General features: G+C 38.1%; 2 protein-coding genes across 9 annotated transcripts in view; one reads left to right on the top strand and one right to left on the bottom strand.

Annotated features, from left to right (window-relative positions):
• Window positions 1-20,523, top strand: part of TUBE1 (tubulin epsilon 1) — a 35,660-nt gene extending 15,137 nt beyond the window's left edge. For 3 of the 8 annotated variants that reach the window (XR_015555259.1, XR_015555260.1, XR_015555261.1), the window contains 8 exons: window positions 1,300-1,440; window positions 2,097-2,271; window positions 2,577-3,155; window positions 4,364-4,481; window positions 7,762-7,908; window positions 8,659-8,745; window positions 10,139-10,214; window positions 10,395-10,454. Coding sequence is in view for 1 of the 8 variants with exons in the window: in XM_004422229.3 (XP_004422286.1) it covers window positions 1,300-1,440; window positions 2,097-2,271; window positions 2,577-2,735 (475 nt within the window). In the remaining 7 variants the exon portion in view is untranslated. Of the gene's footprint in view, window positions 1-1,299; window positions 1,441-2,096; window positions 2,272-2,576; window positions 3,401-4,363; window positions 4,482-7,761; window positions 7,909-8,658; window positions 8,746-10,138; window positions 10,215-10,394; window positions 10,455-10,541; window positions 11,378-11,409; window positions 13,106-18,695 lie in introns of those variants that run through there. The other 5 variants (XR_015555255.1, XR_015555257.1, XR_015555256.1 and 2 more) reach the window with 5 other exon arrangements.
• Window positions 4,219-14,863, bottom strand: CCN6 (cellular communication network factor 6). Its single transcript, XM_004422228.2, has 4 exons — window positions 14,305-14,863; window positions 10,308-10,550; window positions 6,161-6,354; window positions 4,219-4,639 (listed from the first exon to the last, which is right to left on the bottom strand). The coding sequence occupies exons 1-4, from the start codon at window positions 14,588-14,590 to the stop codon at window positions 4,358-4,360; spliced, it is 1,005 nt and encodes a 334-aa protein (XP_004422285.2). The 5' UTR covers window positions 14,591-14,863; the 3' UTR covers window positions 4,219-4,357.
• Window positions 20,524-20,743: the final 220 nt, after the last annotated feature.

Genomic DNA, 20,743 nt, shown 5'->3' with positions numbered 1-20,743 from the left:
TAAAAGGCATAGTTTTAAAACTCTTTAATTTCTTAGTAGTAGTTTCCAAACAAGTGAGAATGGTTTTGGTTGTGCCTTATATTAATAACTGTCAGTTCTGAAACTAGTCCATTTTTATCAAATGAAAATAATAAGCACATATGAGAGTGTCTATATGTTTCTTGTTGAAATTCCATATTTCTAATGTAAATAAAGATAAGGATCCCAATAATTATAAATAGCTCCTTACTAGTTTTTATATTTGGTGACAAAAGATAAATCAAGAATCAGTTTGCCCACTTGTTGTGTAGTGGTTCTTAACCTTTTCTGGATTTCATTGACTCCATACATGGCCACAAGCACGTACACACCAATATTTTGAACACAGTAGCAGAGGATTCATGAATCCGCCAAAGCTCACCATCCCCTAAGGGAGTCCTCTATCCTTCCTGCTCTAGGATAATCAGGATAGAATGTGAGCTCCACTAGAGTAGGAAATTGTTGTTGTTCACTTCTGGGTCTCTTGCACTTGCCTGGCACATAGTAAGTGTTTAGTAAATATCTGTTGAATGAATAGGCAGCATAGTGTGATTTCTGCAGCTCTTCCCAGACATTCTGCAGATTCAGCACACAGAGCTCTGGCTAGAGTTAGCTAAGGAGCCTAATCATATGTGTTGAGTTAAGTGGGATTGAAGAACCAGACTGGGGCCATATTAAGGACCTAGGAGGCTGTGTATTGTTAGATGCAAACTTTGTCAGTCACCTTTATCTTCCTCTCTTTAACTGAAAGATAAAGGAATGAAGTTAAAAGACTTCTTTTACTTAAAAGTCTCCCTTTTCAGGACCACTACTGAAAGTTTCATCTTTTATAGGAGAGCTAACATTGTGCTTTGATAGTTTCCTCTTAATTATTCCTAACTATATTTATGATATATTTTACAGAAACAAAGTAATCTTAATGTTTTATTTAGGCTTTTAATTAGTTTTGATAGTTCTGATACTATACAGTAGATAGGCATACTGAACTAAGTAATAATGACACAAGTTTCAGAAATCAGTACTACATAGAGCTCACGAATGATATAGTCAACATTTTGTAGCTACCTGAAATCACCAATATATTGCAGAAGCTTTTTATTCCAAAAAAAAGATATTGCGTGATTTCCTCCCTTCTCATCAAGATTGCTTTGAGAAAATGATAGCTGAGATTTAGAATATATTTGAGTGTGATGTTTATTTACCTATAGATGACTATCTTTTCATTTTAAAGTTATACGTAGAAGAAAGATGTAATAAACAGTGACTCTTTCATTGTTCTAGGTTGGATCAGATGTTTTCAGATGCCTTTAGTAAAGATCACCAGCTAATTCGAGCTGACCCCAAACATAGTCTCTACCTCGCCTGTGCCCTCATGGTTAGAGGAAATGTACAGATTTCAGATCTTCGCAGAAATATTGAAAGGTTTGATTGTATATGTTTCAAGATAATTTATGTGTACTACTTAAAACAGTGTAGCATAGTATTAAGACAGCCTCTCTTCAAGTGCTAGTGTTGCCACTTAACTAAAGTCTGACCTTAAGCAAGCTCCTTAACCTCTCTGAGCCTTATCTTCCTCAAATGTAAAATAAGAATAATAATAGTACAAAATTGTTATTTATGAGTAGTAAATGATATATGAGATGTTTTATTTTTCTGAAAGTGTTCAGAAAATTTAACTGTTATTGTTTTTATTACCACCATTACGCTGCTTCTTAAAGTTTATGTTTTACTATTTATTGACAGTCTATTTTTAGAACTGCTCTATTGAATTACAAAGTAAGGAAAATTATAATACCTTTATTTCTTTATATCCCCAGATTTTTAATGTTAAGCAACGTGTTTCTAGCTTTTTGAATTACTATCACAGCCAAACTAATGTCTTCCTACTAAATGTCCCTTAGTTCACTGTCAGACTGTGCCATGATACTGCTAATAGTAAAAAATAGAGAACTTGCATTATAAACTAAGCAATTAGAGTTGTACCATCAGTAATATTGTAGTTTAACTGATGTGGGCTGCCACAATGTGGCAGACATTTTTAGTGCCTTAATTCTTACCTTTGAATTTTTGTATCTCAGATTGAAACCTTCTCTACAGTTTGTCTCGTGGAATCAAGAAGGCTGGAAGACCAGCCTGTGTTCAGTACCTCCTGTGGGCCATTCTCATTCATTATTAGCTTTAGCAAATAACACATGCGTGAAGCCTACCTTCATGGAACTGAGAGAGAGATTCATGAGGCTCTACAAGAAAAAGGTAATTATCCGTACAGCTTTGTAACTATACGTGTTTATTTTGGCTGTTGACGATGTATTCTCAAGAATTACACTATTAAAACCAGAGGTGATCCTGTCTGCTGTATTTGTTGTACTGATTATAGCTGGAGAGGCTTACTTAGATGGTCTAAATGAGAAATCGCATGAGTTTATAGGATTTGAGTTTTCATTTCTCTTGTAAAGCTGAGTGAACTATCTTAATAAAGAATATTTACGTTATAGGACAGTGATATGTATTAAATTTCCTAAAAATGATCAACAGTATCCAGTTTTTTTAATTTATAGGCTCATCTTCATCACTATCTGCAAATTGAAGGGATGGAGGAAAGCTGTTTCACAGAAGCTGAGTCATCTTTATCAGCACTCATACAGGAATATAACCAACTAGATGCCACAAAAAGCATGCCTGTGGAAGATTTACCAAGACTAAGCATAGCTGTGTAAAAAAGAAACCCAGAAAATACAACTTTTGCTTTTTCTTAATTTCACATTGCTTTTTGTCACCTTACCTTTCTGTTTCAGAGTTTTTGTGATTCAGAAAGCCCAGTTTGTGTTTTTCTTATTAGGAAGTATTTTTGTCTAAAAGGATGGTTTCCATTTAATCACAATTTGTTGAGGATACCAGTGTGTGAAATTAGTGAAGTCCTAGTGCCTTAACTTCAAACATTTGTCTTCAGAAATTTCCCCTGTTTGAAAATTGATAGAACAGAGTTCTTCAACATTTTACTTTACTTATAGTCTCATATTTAGGCATTTATACAATGATAATCGTGTCTTCAGTAAAAATCTTGTACAGATATATTGTTATATTTATTTATAATTTATGTTTTCATATTCTGTTTAAATTCTCCTGATTCTTTAAAAGTAAGTAAGGGAGTAGAAGGACACATTATGAATATTTCTTTGTAATATCCACTATCTTTAGGGATAGGTTTTATTATAACTGTTAAGGAGGTTTTTCTTCTTTGGGTAACCACTTGTTTGTGCTCAAAAGAATCACAATTTACATTTATTTTAAATGTATTTGTACTAAATTATTTTTAAACATAATGCTTTTTTTTCAAAACAGTTGACTTTGTAATAATAAATGTCCATAGTTTCAAACAGTGCTACTTGTTGTCATTGTTTTGCTTGTCACCATTTCTACAAGCGAACAGAACATTACTAAGCTTGATATCTTCCAGACTTTGAATAAATGGCTATAATAGTCTAGTGAAAGTGTTACAATTACTACAATCTCCAATTTTAATCTTTAACATTAATTTATCTTTAATCACAATTTATATTTCAAATCCATAGTTTGATTTATCATTTAAGGAAGTAATTTTTAGGAGCAATTTATTTTCAAGCCAAAATAATCTGTTGTGTGCTTTCTTTAGTGTTAGGTTTTTTAAGTTTCTTTCCTTTTCAAAGTAAGGATACTGCTCTTGGTCTTTATCTTGGAAATTTAATTTTTTACAATATTTAGTATAAAAGCTTTTAGATTACAGTTGTCAACAGTGGCCAAAGAGTTCCATTTTCTCCTTCCAAAAGAAACCTGAATAAACTGATATTGAGGGTAAGGCAATGGAAATTATAAATATATTTAAAGTTTAATCTTATTCCTATTTAAGACTTAATCTAGAATCTTCTCACCTTATAATGATTATCATCTGATGGGAGCCTAGGCTACATTGTCAAAGTACAGATAAAGTTTTAAAAATTTAATGTGCTTTTTACGCATCTTCAACAAAGGATTCCAAATTATTTTAGAATAAAATGTTTTCTTGTAAATTGTAATTTTTCCATTATGTATGGAATACGTAGATGGAACCAAATATCTGTGTATTACATAAATTATAAGATACATTTTAGTGTTCTACTTTAAGCTTTTCAAATTTTACATTATTTTTAGGAGAACCTTTTTAAAAGCTTCTAATGTCTTACATACAGTCATCTGAGAATAGCTAGGCATTCTTACTATTTTAAGTCAATAAGGCAGATTTGCCAACCTTTTAAAACCATTTTAATTTTGTGATATAATGACATGATTGACTGACCTTAACTTTTCCCCCGTGTGCTTGGTTTTATAGGATCTCAAGCTCAGAAAATATATCCCCTGGATCTCTGCAGTTTCTCTGACATACACAAGATGTAATCCACAGCATCCTCCATTTAAATGACCCTTCATTTGGGCAATCAAATTGAATGGTAATCATTTTAGACTTATTAGGGACACAGCATCTCTTATCCAAGCATACTCCACAGAAAGTGGGTTTATAACTGTGAGTGCTTGTGCATCCAGAAAAGACAAATTTTTCAGCTTTGGAGAGTTGGAAAGTAGGTTGGCACGTTTTTCCTTTGGGGATCTGAAAAGATACATAACATTAAGAAGTCATTCTTTAAATTTGATTACAATAGTTTAGAAAAGTGATACTATATTGTACATTTTATAACACAAACACACAGATATAACTATTTCTAGGGCATTAATAGTTGCTATTTATTGACTTACAGCACTCTCTTTTCTACCTTTAAAATCCCCTCTTACCAGACGTCTGTCATCCCTTTTCTTGCTCCATCATATTATAGGACTCACTTTCCAATGTTCTTTGCTATCTACTCTTCACTTAGTTCCACAATAAATGAAAATTTCTACTTTGTTTAATATCAAGGGCCATGTCTTATTAAATGTTTATTTACCTAAGACTCAGCAAATTCCGTTAACACAGCTCAGACGGTTTAAGTAGATGGATAAATGAATGAATATCTTAATCCCTTTAAAATTGAGTTGTCAGCTTCCTAATATGATAGGGAAAAACTTGGAGATGTGGAGAAGGGTTTTGTAGCATTTCTAAAAATTATTCTTGAGACAGTGATCTGCCTAGTTCTAGGAGGAGGACCGGCTCTGGTTATACCAAGCAATCTTAGTATAAGGTTTTTTTTTGGTGAGGAATATTAGCCCTGAGCTAACATCTGTTGCCGGTCTTCCTCTATTTTGTATGTGGGATGCCTCCACAGCATGGCTTGAAGAGCGCTGTGTAGGTCCGTGCCCGGGATCCAAACCTGTGAACCCCAGACTGCCGAAGTGGAGCATGCAAACTTAACCACTACGCCACCCAGGCCGGCCCCTAGAATAAGTATTTTCATAGTCCTCTGCCAAGTTTACTATCTAAGCACAGAGAATTTTGGAAATGGTGTGGTTCCCCCTCCAAGCTGGTGATATGTAACTAAGATCAGAACTTCTCTGATGATCAAAATATCTGTTTCTGTAATTATGATATAGCAACCAAAATCTTTTATCCATTGCTTCGTTTCCTCTACATAAAATTAATATAGAAAAAAGAAGTTAGAATCTGAAAAGGATCTACTCTTAAAAAACATTATACAGGGGCCAGCTCCATGGCATAGTGGTTGAATTCGGCACGTTCCACTTCAGCGGCCTGGGTTCACAGGTTTGGATCACAGACGCAGACCTACACCACTCATCAGCCATGCTGAGGTGGCAACCCACGTACAAAATAGAGGAAGACTGGCATAGATGTTAGCTCAGGGCAAATCTTCCTCACTAAAAAAAACAACCAAACGTTTGTACATGGCAGGGTACCACAACACATCAGGCTGATCAAGACCCATACTATTAAGCTGTGAGAGTATCTAGAATCAACAGGTTAACGTTAACCTTATGCTTGGTGCAAGTTTCCCCATGAAGTGCAGTTAGATTAATATCTGCGTTCCTCTGAGATAGTTTGACTCTAAGAGTACAATGAGGTGATTTTATAAAAACCAAACACCATCCCTCCTTCCAAAACATGTACACACACACACACACACTTTTCAGGATCTCTTAATATTGAATTACAATGAAGTTAAATCTCATTAAACTTCACCTTTACTGTCTTTGATATATTACTGTCACAAGGCTGAATATAACACAGTCTTTTCTCTTTTCTCATTTCACAGTTGCTGTTTTCATTGGTTACCCTATTAGATATTCCCATCCCACATGTTGTGGAACAAGGGGTCCATTTTGTTGCTTGCACAAGACATTTTCTTTTCCAAATAAGTGGGAGATTCCTATAAGCTAAAATAAATGCAGAAAAATATGTAAATATTTTTTATACATGTATATATATACACACATACATATAGACATTCATGTAGATAGATAATTTTTTTTTTTTTTATAATTTTATTTGTTTATTTATTTTTCCCCCAAAGCCCCAGCAGATAGTTGTATGTCATAGTTGCACATTCTTCTAGTTGCTGTATGTGGGACGCGGCCTCAGCATGGCCGGAGAAGCAGCGCGTCTGTGCGCGCCCAGGATCCGAACCCGGGCCGCCTGCATCGGAGCGCACGCACTTAACCGCTAAGCCACGGTGCCGGCCCATAGATAGATAATTTTTAATTGTTATTTTTAAGCTAATCGTTAATAGAGCTGAACCTTTGTTTTTATATAATGTAACTCAGAATACAATAAGCTTATGGTCTAACTTATTCTCTCTTTGTCCCACTCCCCAAATTACCTTTCAATCAAGTGCTACAGTCCAGTTTCTTAGGAAAAATAAAAATACTTTATCTTTGAAAAACAGTAGATTAACCCATTTGCTTCTTGCTGCTTAGCCCATCCTCTAAGTACTAAACTGAAGCTTATGTCCTGATGGATATCTCCCTTTTCTCTGGTTCTTGCCTCATGCTGATATTATTTCCAACAGATGTTGAAATACACATTAGTAGGATTTTGTGGTCTTAATGTTAAATGGTGTGATATATTAAAATATAAAAGTTATATTTGAGAATTAGACTATCAATAAGATCAATTATTTTTCCTCCACTTGTTTTAATCTAGTCTTTCAGAAAATTCTCTACATTACACTGAACTAAACTATCTAAATAATCATTATATACTAAGTCATGGCAAATGTGTAATCTATTTTATTCATTCAGCTTAATTGTTACATTTCCTATGGTATCAGGCCCCTGATAGTCCCTCCATCTACTAACCATTTCAAATCACTTGTAGAAAGATGGGGAATGAATAGATGGATGGATCTATGGATGGGTAGGTGAATGTGTGGATCGATGGAGACCCTCCACTGCTGCTTAGGAGAAATGCGAGGGGAAGGGGGAGAATAATGAGATTATAAAGAGGGCATAATAATTCTTCCATCTCTTTGTAGATCCATTGGGAACTTCTTGTTCTGTTCATGAATGAATCAGGCCCTTGGTTCATTTTAATCAAACTACATATTGGTTTATTGTCTTAAGGCATTTCCTTAAGGTTAATGTGCATCCTAAAATGGATGCTTTGGGAATAAGATGATTTGAGTCTGCAGTTGAACATAGCAGAATTTTGAGTACATTACTTCAAAATGTCAATTTAAAACTCAAAAAGACTCCCCCCCCCAAAAATACCTTCTTGATAGGAAATACCAGTCACTTTGAAGTATGTGCTATCTTTGAATAAAAATGCTTTGATACTGTTTTCAGTGTTATTACTGTAGGATCTTGCAATTGCATACAGAACTGAGGGACAGGAAGCAGAAACATGAAGATACCTGGAAGGTAGACAACAGTTATAAGACCTCAACACAGGAAGCAGATTAAAAGCCTGGCACGCATCTGCAATAAATAAAGGTAGGTTAGATGATCGCATTACCAATAATCCCTGTTAAAGTTAAGGCAAGAGCTGCAGTTCAGGAATTTGTTTAACATTCATTAAAAAGCAAGAAAACTAGAAGAAATTTTTAAAAGTTTAGTGTTTGGTGAGCAGTGAGAAAAGCATGGGGGCATGATGTCATTACATGCTTCATACTGACCAAGCAAAAGGTAGATTCCGACTCTAGACCATCTGGAATTAACTAAGTAAATAAATTACTATCACAAATATATCTTTTTTGTGTGTGTGTGAGGAAGATCAGCCCTGAGCTAACATCCATGCTAATCCTCCTCTTTTTGCTGAGGAAGACCAGCTCTGAGCTAACGTCTATTGCCAATCCTCCTCCTTTTTTTTCCCCCCCCAAAGCCCCAGTAGATAGTTGTATGTCACAGTTGCACATCCTTCTAGTTGCTGTATGTGGGACGCGGCCTCAGCATGGCCGGAGAAGCGGTGCGTCGGTGCGCGCCCGGGATCCGAACCCGGGCCGCCAGTGGCGGAGCGCATGCACTTAACCGCTAAGCCACGGGACCGGCCCACAAATATATCTTCAAGTGTCTGTTTGTCATTGTGGTTATTTTTAAAAGCCAAACTCCTGTTTGGGCCCATAAGTACAGTTTCACAGTTAATCAGAGGAGAGACATTTGACTGAGTATATACTTTGAAACATATCTAGGCCTATATCTCAAATGCCAGAGAGCATTTTGGAAGATTTTTCTCATGTTTTGTAGCAAAGCACAAACCGCTAAGAATGACCATCTGACACGTCCTCCAACCACGTTTCAAGTGAATCTTCTGAAACTGCTCTAACTCCACAGGCAAGACCAATTTGAACTTGATCCAGAGGGCTTATGGGAAACTGTTGCTCTAAGGTAGTCTCTCACCCGGGAGGTTCATGCATGGGTTCTAAGAAGAACCTTATATTGAGTCACTTAGATCTAATGCAGATAAACCAACTGTTCCTATACAGTTTGAAAAAAGAACAATTTGGCTTATAATTTCATACATTTTAGAGCATTACAGTCATGCATCACTTAACAATGGGGATAGGTTCTGAGAAAGGCATTGTTAGGCGATTTTGTCGTTGTGCAAACATCATAGAGTGTAGTTAAACAAACCTAGATGGTGTAGCCTACTACACACCTCGGCTGTATGGTACTAATCTTATGGGACCACCATTGTATATGTGGTCTGTCATTGACCAAAACTTCATTATGTGGCATATGACTATAGTAGTGTCATGCTGTTAGTTGAATAACTACATAAGGTAAATGCAAATTTACCACAACCTCTTACATTTTTTTCAAATTAACTGACATAATCGGAGTCTCTGAGGATGTTCCTTTCACAGAGTTAGTTTTTAAATATCTGAAACCCATTTCTTTGATTATTGCTTTCATTAGATAGCCACAAAATATAAGTGAACTTAGGAGTCTTTAGCATATATAAATATTCCATATTTCCATGGCACCTTTCATTCAGTATGCTCTCAATTTCATGAAAAAGGCATTCTTGATTTCTGGATGAAAACAAAGAGATATGAATACGAACCAGAGACATCACTATTGCCCCTTTTGAGTCCTTCCTCATCTGTGCTCATTTGCTGGCATTTTTACACTTAAATAAGATGGTAACTTAGAGCAGGCCAGAATACAAAGTTTATGAATATATTGATTCTAACTGTAAATGGTGGTTCAAGATGAGTAATAAACAATCTCATTTCATGTTTCTGACTTAAATATATACCTGGATAGCCTAATTAAAAATGCTTGTGTGTGTGTGTGTGTGTGTATATTTATTTAGGGAGAGAGAGAGATTGGTAATTGTTAAGCTTAATTTTCAGAGTGAATGAAAGGATAATTTTATATCAGTAGTTTTCTATTTTTAGACATAAATTTACAAATTAAAAACATGTCCTCAAATATTTTTAATCAGCAGCCTTCCATTTCTGGTTGTATCATATAGAAAAGTTGTCTTTGAAAATTTTTGGAACTGGATGGTTCAAACTTCTTGCTCATAATATAACAATACAAATAAAAGTTTTTCCAAAGTACCTGTGAACAATATTTGGTCAGTTTTCCTGAAAAGAGGTTGAGTGAGAATAAGCAGAGGTAGTAAGATTTTAGAAGAGTTTCCTCGACCTAGTAGAGTTTTTAGACACTGGAATATTTTACTGGAAAAATCTATAACATTATAAAATTTCCCTTTTAGATACTCAGAATGTCCCTGCCTGAGGCAGCCACTGAGAGGGCACACCCAAACTGAGTCGCACACTGACCGCCAATCAGTAAGTACTTACTGAGTACCTGTCGTACATAAAAGGAACATGAGCGAAAACCACAAAAAGTCACACGTGGAAAATAGTTCTACTTAGGAGCACCTGGCATTGCTTTGTAGCTTGTTGAGAGCTGCTGTTGTAATGGTCCCAGGCCACACTTTGATTGATCAGACTTCTTTCCACCTTTAGCCCCAGAGCAGTGAGTGTCAGCCAGCTTTGGTATGAACAGAGGAGTGCATCCAATGGCCCCGCTGACACAGAGGCAGCTAAATAGGGGATTGGGCTGAAACTCCTGGCCATTATGGTAATGAACCCTGTTGAACTCGCATCCCACAGCTACAAGGTCTGAAAAGAGAAAAGAGTACAATCACCAAAGAAGCTATAACTAATAGACTGGACCTCCAATTATAAACCATAGAGGAAACAGCTGTCTCCTTTGTGAAGTCTAGTCCTCAGTTTCTTAGGCCCTGTCTGGAACTTCCTTCACAGAACATCTGTAAAAAGGTGAAAATGAGACATTTTCATTATGTTGTGGGCTATCAGCCCCAAATGGTCACTTCTGGAATTAAAACCAAGTAAAGGCTCTGCTCTGGAGTAAAGTTAATTAAAAAAATCAGTCTGAGTATAGCAATGAGATAATGATTGTAAATCTGAAAGATGGGTTGATGGCTGGTGAGACTGAGGTTTCCCCAGATGCCCAACAAGAGGCTAGGATATATTCTTAGGAATCAGGATACATGAATGACTGAGGTAATCATAATTTGTTTAACTACAGGACTGCAAGGTAACTCTTAAGAGAATTAGAGGAAACTTTCACTTCCTCTGAGGGGTATTATTGACCTGGATCCACAGTTCTAGAAGTGTGGCCCATGGACCCCTTGGCAATACCTGAGGCCCTTTCAGGGATCTGTAAGGTCAAAACTCTTTTTCATACTAAGATGTGACTGGCTTTTTCACTGTTGATATTTGCAGTGATGGTGCAAAAGCAGTGGTGGCTAAAACTGCTGCTGGCACCTTAGCGTGAATCAAACTGCACAGGTTAGTTATTGTATTTTTCCTGGCCATGCACTTGTACTTAAATGTACTTAGCAAAAAGAAAAAGCTAGTTTTACTTAAGAATGTCCTCAATGACACATTAAAAATTATTAGTTTTACTAAATCTTAACAGTCAAATGGATGTCTTTTTTTTTTTTTTTTCTTGCAGGGAAAGAGTTGCCCTGAGTTAACATTTGTTGCCAATCTTCCTCTTTTTTATTCCCCCCTCCTCTCCAAAGCCCCAATGGTTGTATATCCTTGTTGTAAGTCCTTCTAGTTCTTCTATTTGAGCCCCTGCCACAGCATGGCTACTGATAGACAAGTGGTGTGGTTCTGCGATTGGGAAACAAACCCAGGTGGCCAAAGCAGTGAGAGCACCAAACTTTAACCACTAGACCATCAGGGCTGGCTCAAAATGCATGTCTTTTTAATATTCTATGTCACAAAATAGGAAGTATACATTGAGCATTTCTGTGAACCAAAGCACAACAGTTATCTGGAGGAAAGTCGCCTATGCTATTGTTTGAGTTGTGGGCTGAACTAGCCACTTTTTTAGTGGGAATTTCACCTGAAAGAATGACTGACGAATAAACCGTGGTTATTCAGACTTGAGTATTTGGTAGACATTTTCTTGAAAATGAACAATGTGAGCTTGTCACTTTAAGAAAAACAGCTGACAGTATTTGTTGCCAATGATAGAATTCAAGCTTTCGAGCAAAAATTAGAATTTTGGAAAACTGTATCTACCACTGAGGTCTTTATAGCTACCCAATATGTAGACTTTTCTGATGAGATTGGTATTAGTGTGATTTTTTTAATATTACATAATTGTGTATCAACATTTGAAATATCTATATAACCCATTTTTTCAAACTGTTATTTTCCAAATAACCAATGGATGGTATTACAAAATTATGCATGAGTAGAAGACATATTCCAAGTGGGTCTTGGATAGATAAGTGTGTTTTAATGTCACAGTTGGACAAGTTCATTGATGTAGTTTCAGATTCCATGATGCAGCTATTTTTAAGAAACTACCACTTCTCAAGTTTTAATATAATATCAAAAAAAGAATATTCACAATTATCTGAAAATCCTGTTAAAACATTCCTTCCTCTTCCAACTATGTATCTGTGTGAGGCTGGATTTCCTTCAGATATTTCAACCAAAACAACATGATTGAAAGCAGAAGGAGATGTGAGAATCTAGCTATCTTCTGTTAAGCTAGACATTAGAGAGATCTGTAGAAATGTAAAATAATTCCACTCTTCTCACTAAATTTTCCTTTGTTTTAGAAAATGAGATTTTTTTCGTAAAACATATTATTCCTATTAATTTACAATGGGTTTGTTGTTATTTTTAAATGAATTACCAAATATTTTAAAATTTCTAATCCACTAAATATCTTAGAGATAACCCACATAAACAAAAGGTCTTTAGGTCCTCACTAATTTCTAAGACTAAAGGGGTCCTCAGACCAAAAAGCTTAAAAAACTGTTGTTCTAGATCAAGAATCAGCAAATTTTCTGTAAAGAGCCAAACAGTAAATATCTTAGCCTTTACAAGCCATAGTATATAGTACAGTCTCTGTGGAAACTACTGTGACTCTGCTATTGTAATGCACCCATAGACTATATGTAACTGAATGGGCATGGCTGTGTTCCAATAAAACTGTATTTACAGAAACAAGCTGTGGATCAGATTTGACCCCTGGGCTATCTAGTTTGTGACCCCAGGTATAGATTATTCCCCACCCCCATCCTCATAGCTATGCTCTCTTAAAATACTCATCACTTTGTATGTGAAATTACTCGTGGAGAGATCTGTCTGACACAAGAAACTGACTCTGTGAGGGGAGGGTCTGTATCTTTTTCTTTCCCTGTTGTGTCCTCAGTTGCTGGTCAAGGCACCTGGCTCAGTAGCTGATATTCACTAAATGTTTGTTAGGTTAATGAAATAACTTACCCAGCACTGTTTGGGAGAAAGGAGTGTCGTGAATGCCAGAGTCTGATAGGTCATGTTTTCCCTACAAAAGTTCCATAAATAATAGCTAACGTTTTTGAGAGTCTACTGCATATCAGATACTGTGCTAGGTGTGTTGGGTTTTATGTTATTATTTCATTTGATCCTCCTAGCAACTCTATAGAATAGGAAGTATATATGATATAACTAAGGCACAGAGAGGTTAAACAACTTGATCAAGGTCACTTAGCAGATAGAGCCCAGGATTTGAACCCAGAGCCTAAATTCTTCACCAGTATAATATAGAGCTGACAGGGGCATCAGGCTATCAAACTTGAATGGCTTTCCACATTCAGTCTGACTCCAAAATATGCTTTCATTCCATGCTCACAAACTTCTAGTAATTTGCATTCCCATTTAAGACTTTTCTACACAGTGACTAAACTGCCCAGCTGACAAGAGTATTTCCCTTCCCTTAAAAGTTTTACTTTTTGTCCTAAATAAATTGGCATCCTGAATTGTTGTCAAGGTGATATATTTAGATGGTCTCAATCAGTGTCCAGAGCTTAGACCCATACAGCTGGGGGTCAGGTTGTGACTTGGGGTGCCCTCACCTTTTTTACAATCTGCTTCAGTAAAAAGTACAGTAACTTGATGGTTAGTTGGGAAGGCTGATATTAGAGCAGTGTGTCTGAATACTAGATATACATCTTTACATTTTAAGCAAGATTATTTTTTCATTACAGAAAAAGCTGAATTCACATTGCTTTTGACAGTATTAACAAAAGCTGTTATTTTGTGGCACTTTAAGAAGTCAGACTATCTACATAATTTCTCCTATCTTTATCATTAAAAGCAATTACCTGAGAAGAACTCCAAGGTCGCTCCAATGCAATAAAAATCACAGAGGTTTCTGAACGTGTGTAAACATCTGCTAATTTCACATGGTGTCCAATATGATTGAGTCAGTCCCACTGGTGTGTGAAAACTAAACTCACCTCATATTTAGCCAAACTAAGCTGATTACTCCAAATTAACAATTGCAGAAAAAACTCCTGTCTAGACTCAACCTTTTCCAGCAGGTCCAGAAGAAGACACTTACATGCACACACTCCAGTCTCGTACCTAGGCCTGTCTGCTGAGTAGTCACAGTACAGCCCTTTGTGTGGGTCGCAGAGGTCGGCTTCATTGCAGGTGTCCCCTGGTTGCTTGGCACAGATTTTACAGCATCCGCAGCCATCCCTCACCAGGCTCACTCCAGGAGGGCAACTGGGCTCCTGATGAGGGCATTTACAGGGCCAGTGGCAAAACTGTTTACGCTGATGCACTTCTGAGACTTCGCCAGGCCTTCCTTCAGGGGTGCCCTGTGCCCTGCAGCAGAACTTCATTTGATAATAAAGGTGATGTTAGAAATGGTTCCTCAAACTAATTTCAGAGGTTTTATAGAAATAGATTCCCTCAAATTAGTAGAATACAGCGCGGTGAGTTGTAATAATACGTCTATCGGCATTTGACATCATCACTCTCTCCTTCAACTTTTCTTCACTCAGTTTCCCAGACATCACTCTCTTACAACTCCTTTCTCACTGATTGCTCCTTCTCAGTCTCCTTTGCTGGTTTTCTCTCATCCTCCTCATCTCTAAACATTGGAGCCCCCTGGGGTTAAGACCCCTAAAGTATCTTCTCTCACTATGTCTCATATCTCCCACCCAGACCTCTCTTCTGAACTCTGACTCAAATTGCCTGCTTAACAGATCTCCCCTAGATATTTGATAGGCATAGCTGATTTCACATGACCAACATCAAACTCCCAATTTTCCCCTCCAATCTACTCTTCCATAAACATCCCTATTTGAGCAAATGCCAATTTCATTTTTCCAGAATACCTTGGGGTCAGGTCATTCTTGACTCTTCTCTCACATTTTACATCCAATCCCTTTAGTAAATCCTGTTGGTTCTATCTTTAAATTATACCCACTCTGGTCATTTCTTAATACCCCCACTGCTACCATAGTGATCCAAGCCACAATTATTTTTTGCTTAGATGATTATAATAGTCTTCTAAAAGTTCTCCTTGCTTCCCCCTTTGTCCTCTATATTCTCCACTTGGCATCCAGGATGGTTCTTTTTTTAAAAAAAAAAAGCCAAGTTAAGTGGGATTACATGAAACTAAAAAGCTTCTACACAGCAAAGGAAACAATCAACAAAATGAAAAGGCAACCTATGTAATGGGAGAAAATATTTGCAAACCATATATCTAACAAGGGGTTAATATCCAACATATATCTGGAACTCATACAATTCAATGGCACAGAAAAAAATTTTAAAATGGGCAAAGGACTTGAATAGACATTTCTCCAAATAAGACATATAAATGGCCAACAGGTATATGAGAAGGTGCTCAACATCACTAATCATCAGCGAATGCAAATCAAAACCACAATGAGATATCTCCTCACACCTGTTAAGATTATTATTAAAAAAAAAACGATAAGTGTTGGTGAGGATGTGAAGAAAAGAGAACGCTGGTACACTGTTGGTGAGAATGTAAATTGGTACAGCCATTATGGAAAACAGTATGGAAGTTCCTCAAAAAACTAAAAATAGAACTGTCATATGATCCAGCAATCCCACTTCTGGGTATTTATCCAAAGGAATTGAAATCAGGATCTCGAAGAGATACCTGTACTCCCATGTTCATTGCAGCATTATTCACAATAGCCAAAATATCGAAACAACCTAAATATCCATTGATGGATAAAGAAAATGTGGTATACATATAATGCAATATTTTTCAGCCATAAAAAAGACAGAAATCCTGCCATTTGCAACATGGATGGACCTAGAGGACATTATGCTAAGTGAAATAAGCCACACACAGAAAGAGAAATACTATATGATCTCACTTATATGTGGAAACTAAAATAGTCAAACTCATAGAAGCAGAGAGTTGAATGGTAGTTGCCAGGGACTGGGGAGATGGGAGAAATGGGGAGGTGATGGTCAAAAAGTATGAAGTTTCGGTTCTGCAAGATAAGTCCTGGAGACTTACACAGCACAGTATCTATAGCTAACAATACTGTATTGTATACTTAAATTTGCTAAGAGAGTAGATCTTATGTTAAATGTTCCTACCACACCAAAAATAATAATAATAATAATAATAATAATAATAATAATAATAAAAAAGGGGGCAGAAGGAAACTTTGGGACGTGATGGATATGTTTACGGCCTTGATGGTGGTGATGGTTTCACGGGTATATACTTAACCCTGAACTCATGGAATTGTATACATTAAATATGTACATCTTTTTACATGTCAATCATACCTCAATTCATGTCACTCCTTGCTTATAAGGGGTGGCTTCCTCATAGCTTCCCATTTCAATGTAAAATCCAAACTGCCCTCCAAGGCCCTACAACACCTGCTCCCCATTCCCACTCTCCCCGCTGCTTGCTTCACTCCAGCCCCACTGGCCTCCTTGATCTCTGAAGACTCCAAGTACGCTCTTCCCCCGGGTATCTTGGTGGCTCACTCTGACTTTCGCTAGGTCTGTGCTCAAATTGATCAGTGAGGCCCTTCTTGCCCACCCTTTATAAACAGCATCCTGCCCCAGCTCTTTCCCTATAGACCTTCATACCACCTACCTTATTACCTATATGTTTTCCTTATTTATTTTCAGAGTCACTCATCAAGAATGTGAGCTTCTCGAGGGCAAGCTCTTTGCCTAATGTCTGTTTTCTTGTCTAGAGAAATATTTATTGAATGAAAGAACATGGTACTTCCTATGTGTCAAGTACCTTACATGATTATATCATTTAACCTTCATAACAACAACATGGAGTAGTTATTACCCCCAGGTGATAGGTACGATAATGGCACCCTCAAAGATGTCCATGTCCTAATCCCCAGAACATATTAATGTTTCCTTACATAGCAAAGGGGATTTTGCAGATGTAATTAAAGATCTCAAGATGAGATTATCCTGGATTATCCAGTTGGGCCCAATGTAATCACAAGTGTTTTCATACAGGAAAGAGAGAGGCAGGAGCATCAGAGATGTGATGATAGAAGCAGAGGTAGGAGTGATGCCACTGCTGAAAGGGGGTTACAAGCCAAGGAATACAGGCAGCCTTTAGAAGCTAGAAAAGGCAAAGAACAGATTCTCCCCTGGACCCTCCAGAAGGAACGCAGCCCTACCCGCACTTGATTTTAACCCTATAAAACCCATTTTCAGACTAGAGATGTCCAGAACTGTAAGATAATAAATTTGTGTTGCTTTAAGCCACTAAGTTTGTGGTAATTTGCTAGAGTAGCGATAGGACACTATACACCCCATTTTATTAATGAGGAGGCTGAGGCTCGGATTATTTAACCTGTCCTGGGTCACATATCAAGTAAGTGGTAGAACAGGGATTTAAACCAGGCAGAGTCCAGAGCCCGCGCTCTCAACCCTTCCCCTCCTTCCTTCCCCAGTCCAGGTCTTGCCACAACCAGCTTCGGTATTGAACAAATCACTGAATCTCTGCGTCTGCTTCTCCTTGCCAGCCTAGACCTCTCCCCTAAGCTTACAACTCATTAATTTCTACTGGGTCCATCCACTTTGCTGTCCCACAAGCACCTCATTTTCTCCCTCCCCCCGACAAACTGCTCCTCAGCTAGTAGTTCCCATTTTAGCGAGTGGTGGCCCCATCCACTGAGTTCCCCAAGCCAGGAAGTTAAAAATCAAGTTCACTTCCTCCCCCTCCTTCATCCCTCACACCTGAAGGTCACTAACACAGGAAAGTCCAAGCTCCTAAGCACAGCATTCAGGGCCCTCCTCACCTCTTGCATTCCTTACATTCCTTAGGTTCTAGCAAGTTAAAGTGTCTGCAGTCCCTGCATATCTGATGCTGTTCCTTCTGCCTGTAACATTCTTCACCTGACCCCAGTCCTTTACCTAGTTATCCTTCAGGGCTCTGTTTAGGTATCACCTTTTCCAGAAACCTGTCTATAACCTTTCCCCGCCTCCCCTTTACATGTCTCTGTACTGAAATTCTGTAAGAACCGGTCTTCTCCTCTTGCCGTAAAGCTACCCAGCCTCAGGGATTTGTGGTTCATTTGTTGGTGTACTGTTGGTACCCAGCACAGTGCCTGGTGAGTAATATATGTAATTAACTCTCAATTTTTATTTGATGGAACTGAAGGCAGTTGGACTGATCCAGAGATCCAAACCTCTTTCCAACTCAAAAACTCTACATTTAAAAGTATCAGTTTGAAATTCCACCGTTAAACACTCAGCCTTTTCTCTTATCACTAGTAAAACATGTATTCCCTGGAGTAACACCATGAGCTCCTATTCAAGCTGAATACACAACGCGAGAATCGATTTTGAGGATACAGTGCGGGGCTTCTGGAGAAGGAAGAAGGGAAGAGAAAATACGAAAGTGGAGAAGGGAGTAGAAATAGCAAGGCTAAGAAGAGTGACTGTCTACTTCTTAATTTTGCACAGGTTCAGCCGAGGTTACCAGGGACTCCTTGCCAGGTTCAGTGGCCTCTCAGCTGGGCTCACGTCTCTCGGTCCTCCCCGTGCCCCACCTCTCTAAGGTGTGTGACTCTTTCTTAATCCTCTCCTCTCCCTTTGCTTTTATGACACGAGGTCCTCCCAGTTCTAGCTCTACCTCTCAACATACTGTCTCAGTCTCCTGTGCCTCCTTTATCCTGAATTTGACTTAGATATAGGCTTATGGGTGTTTCACGACCTTAACGTATTGCTTTTCTCACTCTGCACACTGTCTCTTGGCAATTTCATCCACCCCCTTGCCTTCAAATTCCACCCTATGCAGCTTCAAAACTAAATTTCTAGCCAGGACTTCTCCACTGAACTCTGGACCCATATGGCTGACTGCCTACTGGACACGTCCACTTGAATGTCCTACAGGAAGAACTCATGTCCGAAACTCATCATTTTCCCCCCAGACAGCTTCTTCAAAATTTGGAGTTAGGGGCCAGCCCCAGTGGCCTAGTGGTTAAGTTCAGCGCGCCCCCCTTTTGGCGGCCCAGGTTCAGTTCCCGGGTGCCGACTTACACCGCTCTATTAGCAGCCCTGCTATGCTGGCAGCCCACATACTAAAAAACAGAGGAAGATTGGCATGGATGTTAGCTCAGGGCAAATCTTCCTCAGGAAAAAAAAAAAAATTTGGAGTTAGGAAGCTAGGAGTCATTGAGGTCATCTTCCTCTCCCTCATCTCCCATAGCCATTCAGTGACTAATCCTGCTTGTTGTCTTCATATCCCTAGAACTAGTCATCATTCCCCATTTTCATTGCTACTAACTAATTACTATTGCAGTAAGTTCCTAATTGGTCTTCCTCCCTCAAGAGTGACTTCTCAAATGAATCTCCCACATTGCTACTGAAACTTCAAAAAAACATATCTGCTCATATTACTCCTCTCCTTAAAGCCCATCAGTGGTTCCCTACTGTCTACAGTATACAGTACAAACTTCTGAGCATGATATCTAAAGCCGTCTCTGCCAGCTCATGCTGACCTCCCTAGCTTCAGCTCTCAATGCACTCTCTTCTTATGCACTGCAGTTTTCCAGACTCACCATGTCGATGTTCTCCTCCATGCCTTTTCTCACATTGCTCCCTCTGATGAAATGCCTACTCCCAAAACTGCCCACCTGGGGACACCTGTTTATCTTTCCAGTCTTGAAGTATCTCTATATAATCTCTGAGGCCAAAAGGTAACACTGTTGAAAACCAAAGATCAAGAGAAAATCTTGAAAGCAGCCTGAGAAAAGGAAAGCATCACATACAGGAGAAGAACAATGAGATCTGACTTCCCATCAAAAGAAGAAGGAGACTAAGATGTTCTTCAGTAGGGGAATGGATAAATAAACTGTGGTACATCCAGACAACGAAATATCATTCAGTGCTAAAAAGAAATCAGCTATCAAGCCATGAAAAGATGTGCACATTACCGAGCGAAAGAAGTCAATCTGCAAAGACTACAAACTGTACAATTCCACTCATGACATTCTGGAAAGGGCAAAACTATGGGAGCAGTAAAAAGATCAGTGGTTGCCAGGGGTTGGGGGGAGAGGTGGAGCACAGAGCACAGAGAATTTTTAGGGCAGTGAAAATACTCTGTATAATACCAAAATGGTAGGTACATGTCACTGTACATTTATCCAAACCCACAGGATGTTCAACAAGAGTGAAACATAACGTAAACTACGGGCTTTGGGTGATTATGACGTGTGAATGTAGGTTCATCAATTGTACAAATGTACCACTCTGGTGGGGGATGTTGATAATGGGGGAGGCTATGCATGTGTGGGAGCAGGGGGCATATGGGAAATCTCTACACATCCCTCTCAGTTTTGCTGTGCACCTAAAACTGCTCTAAAAAAAATTTTTTTTTTAAATGGAAAAGGAAGAGGAGGAAGAGAAGGAGAAGAAGAACAAGATGCCTAGAGACAATGCTGAAAGAAAAAAAAAACTGTCAACCTAGAGTTCTATCTCCAGTGAAATTATCTTTCAAAAATGAAGGCAAA

The sequence above is a fragment of the Ceratotherium simum genome, chromosome 19, assembly GCF_057802395.1.
Source record: "Ceratotherium simum simum isolate JZ-2026a chromosome 19, ASM5780239v1, whole genome shotgun sequence".
Taxonomy (NCBI): Eukaryota; Metazoa; Chordata; class Mammalia; order Perissodactyla; family Rhinocerotidae; genus Ceratotherium; species Ceratotherium simum.
This window is presented reverse-complemented; position numbering and strand designations above follow the sequence as displayed.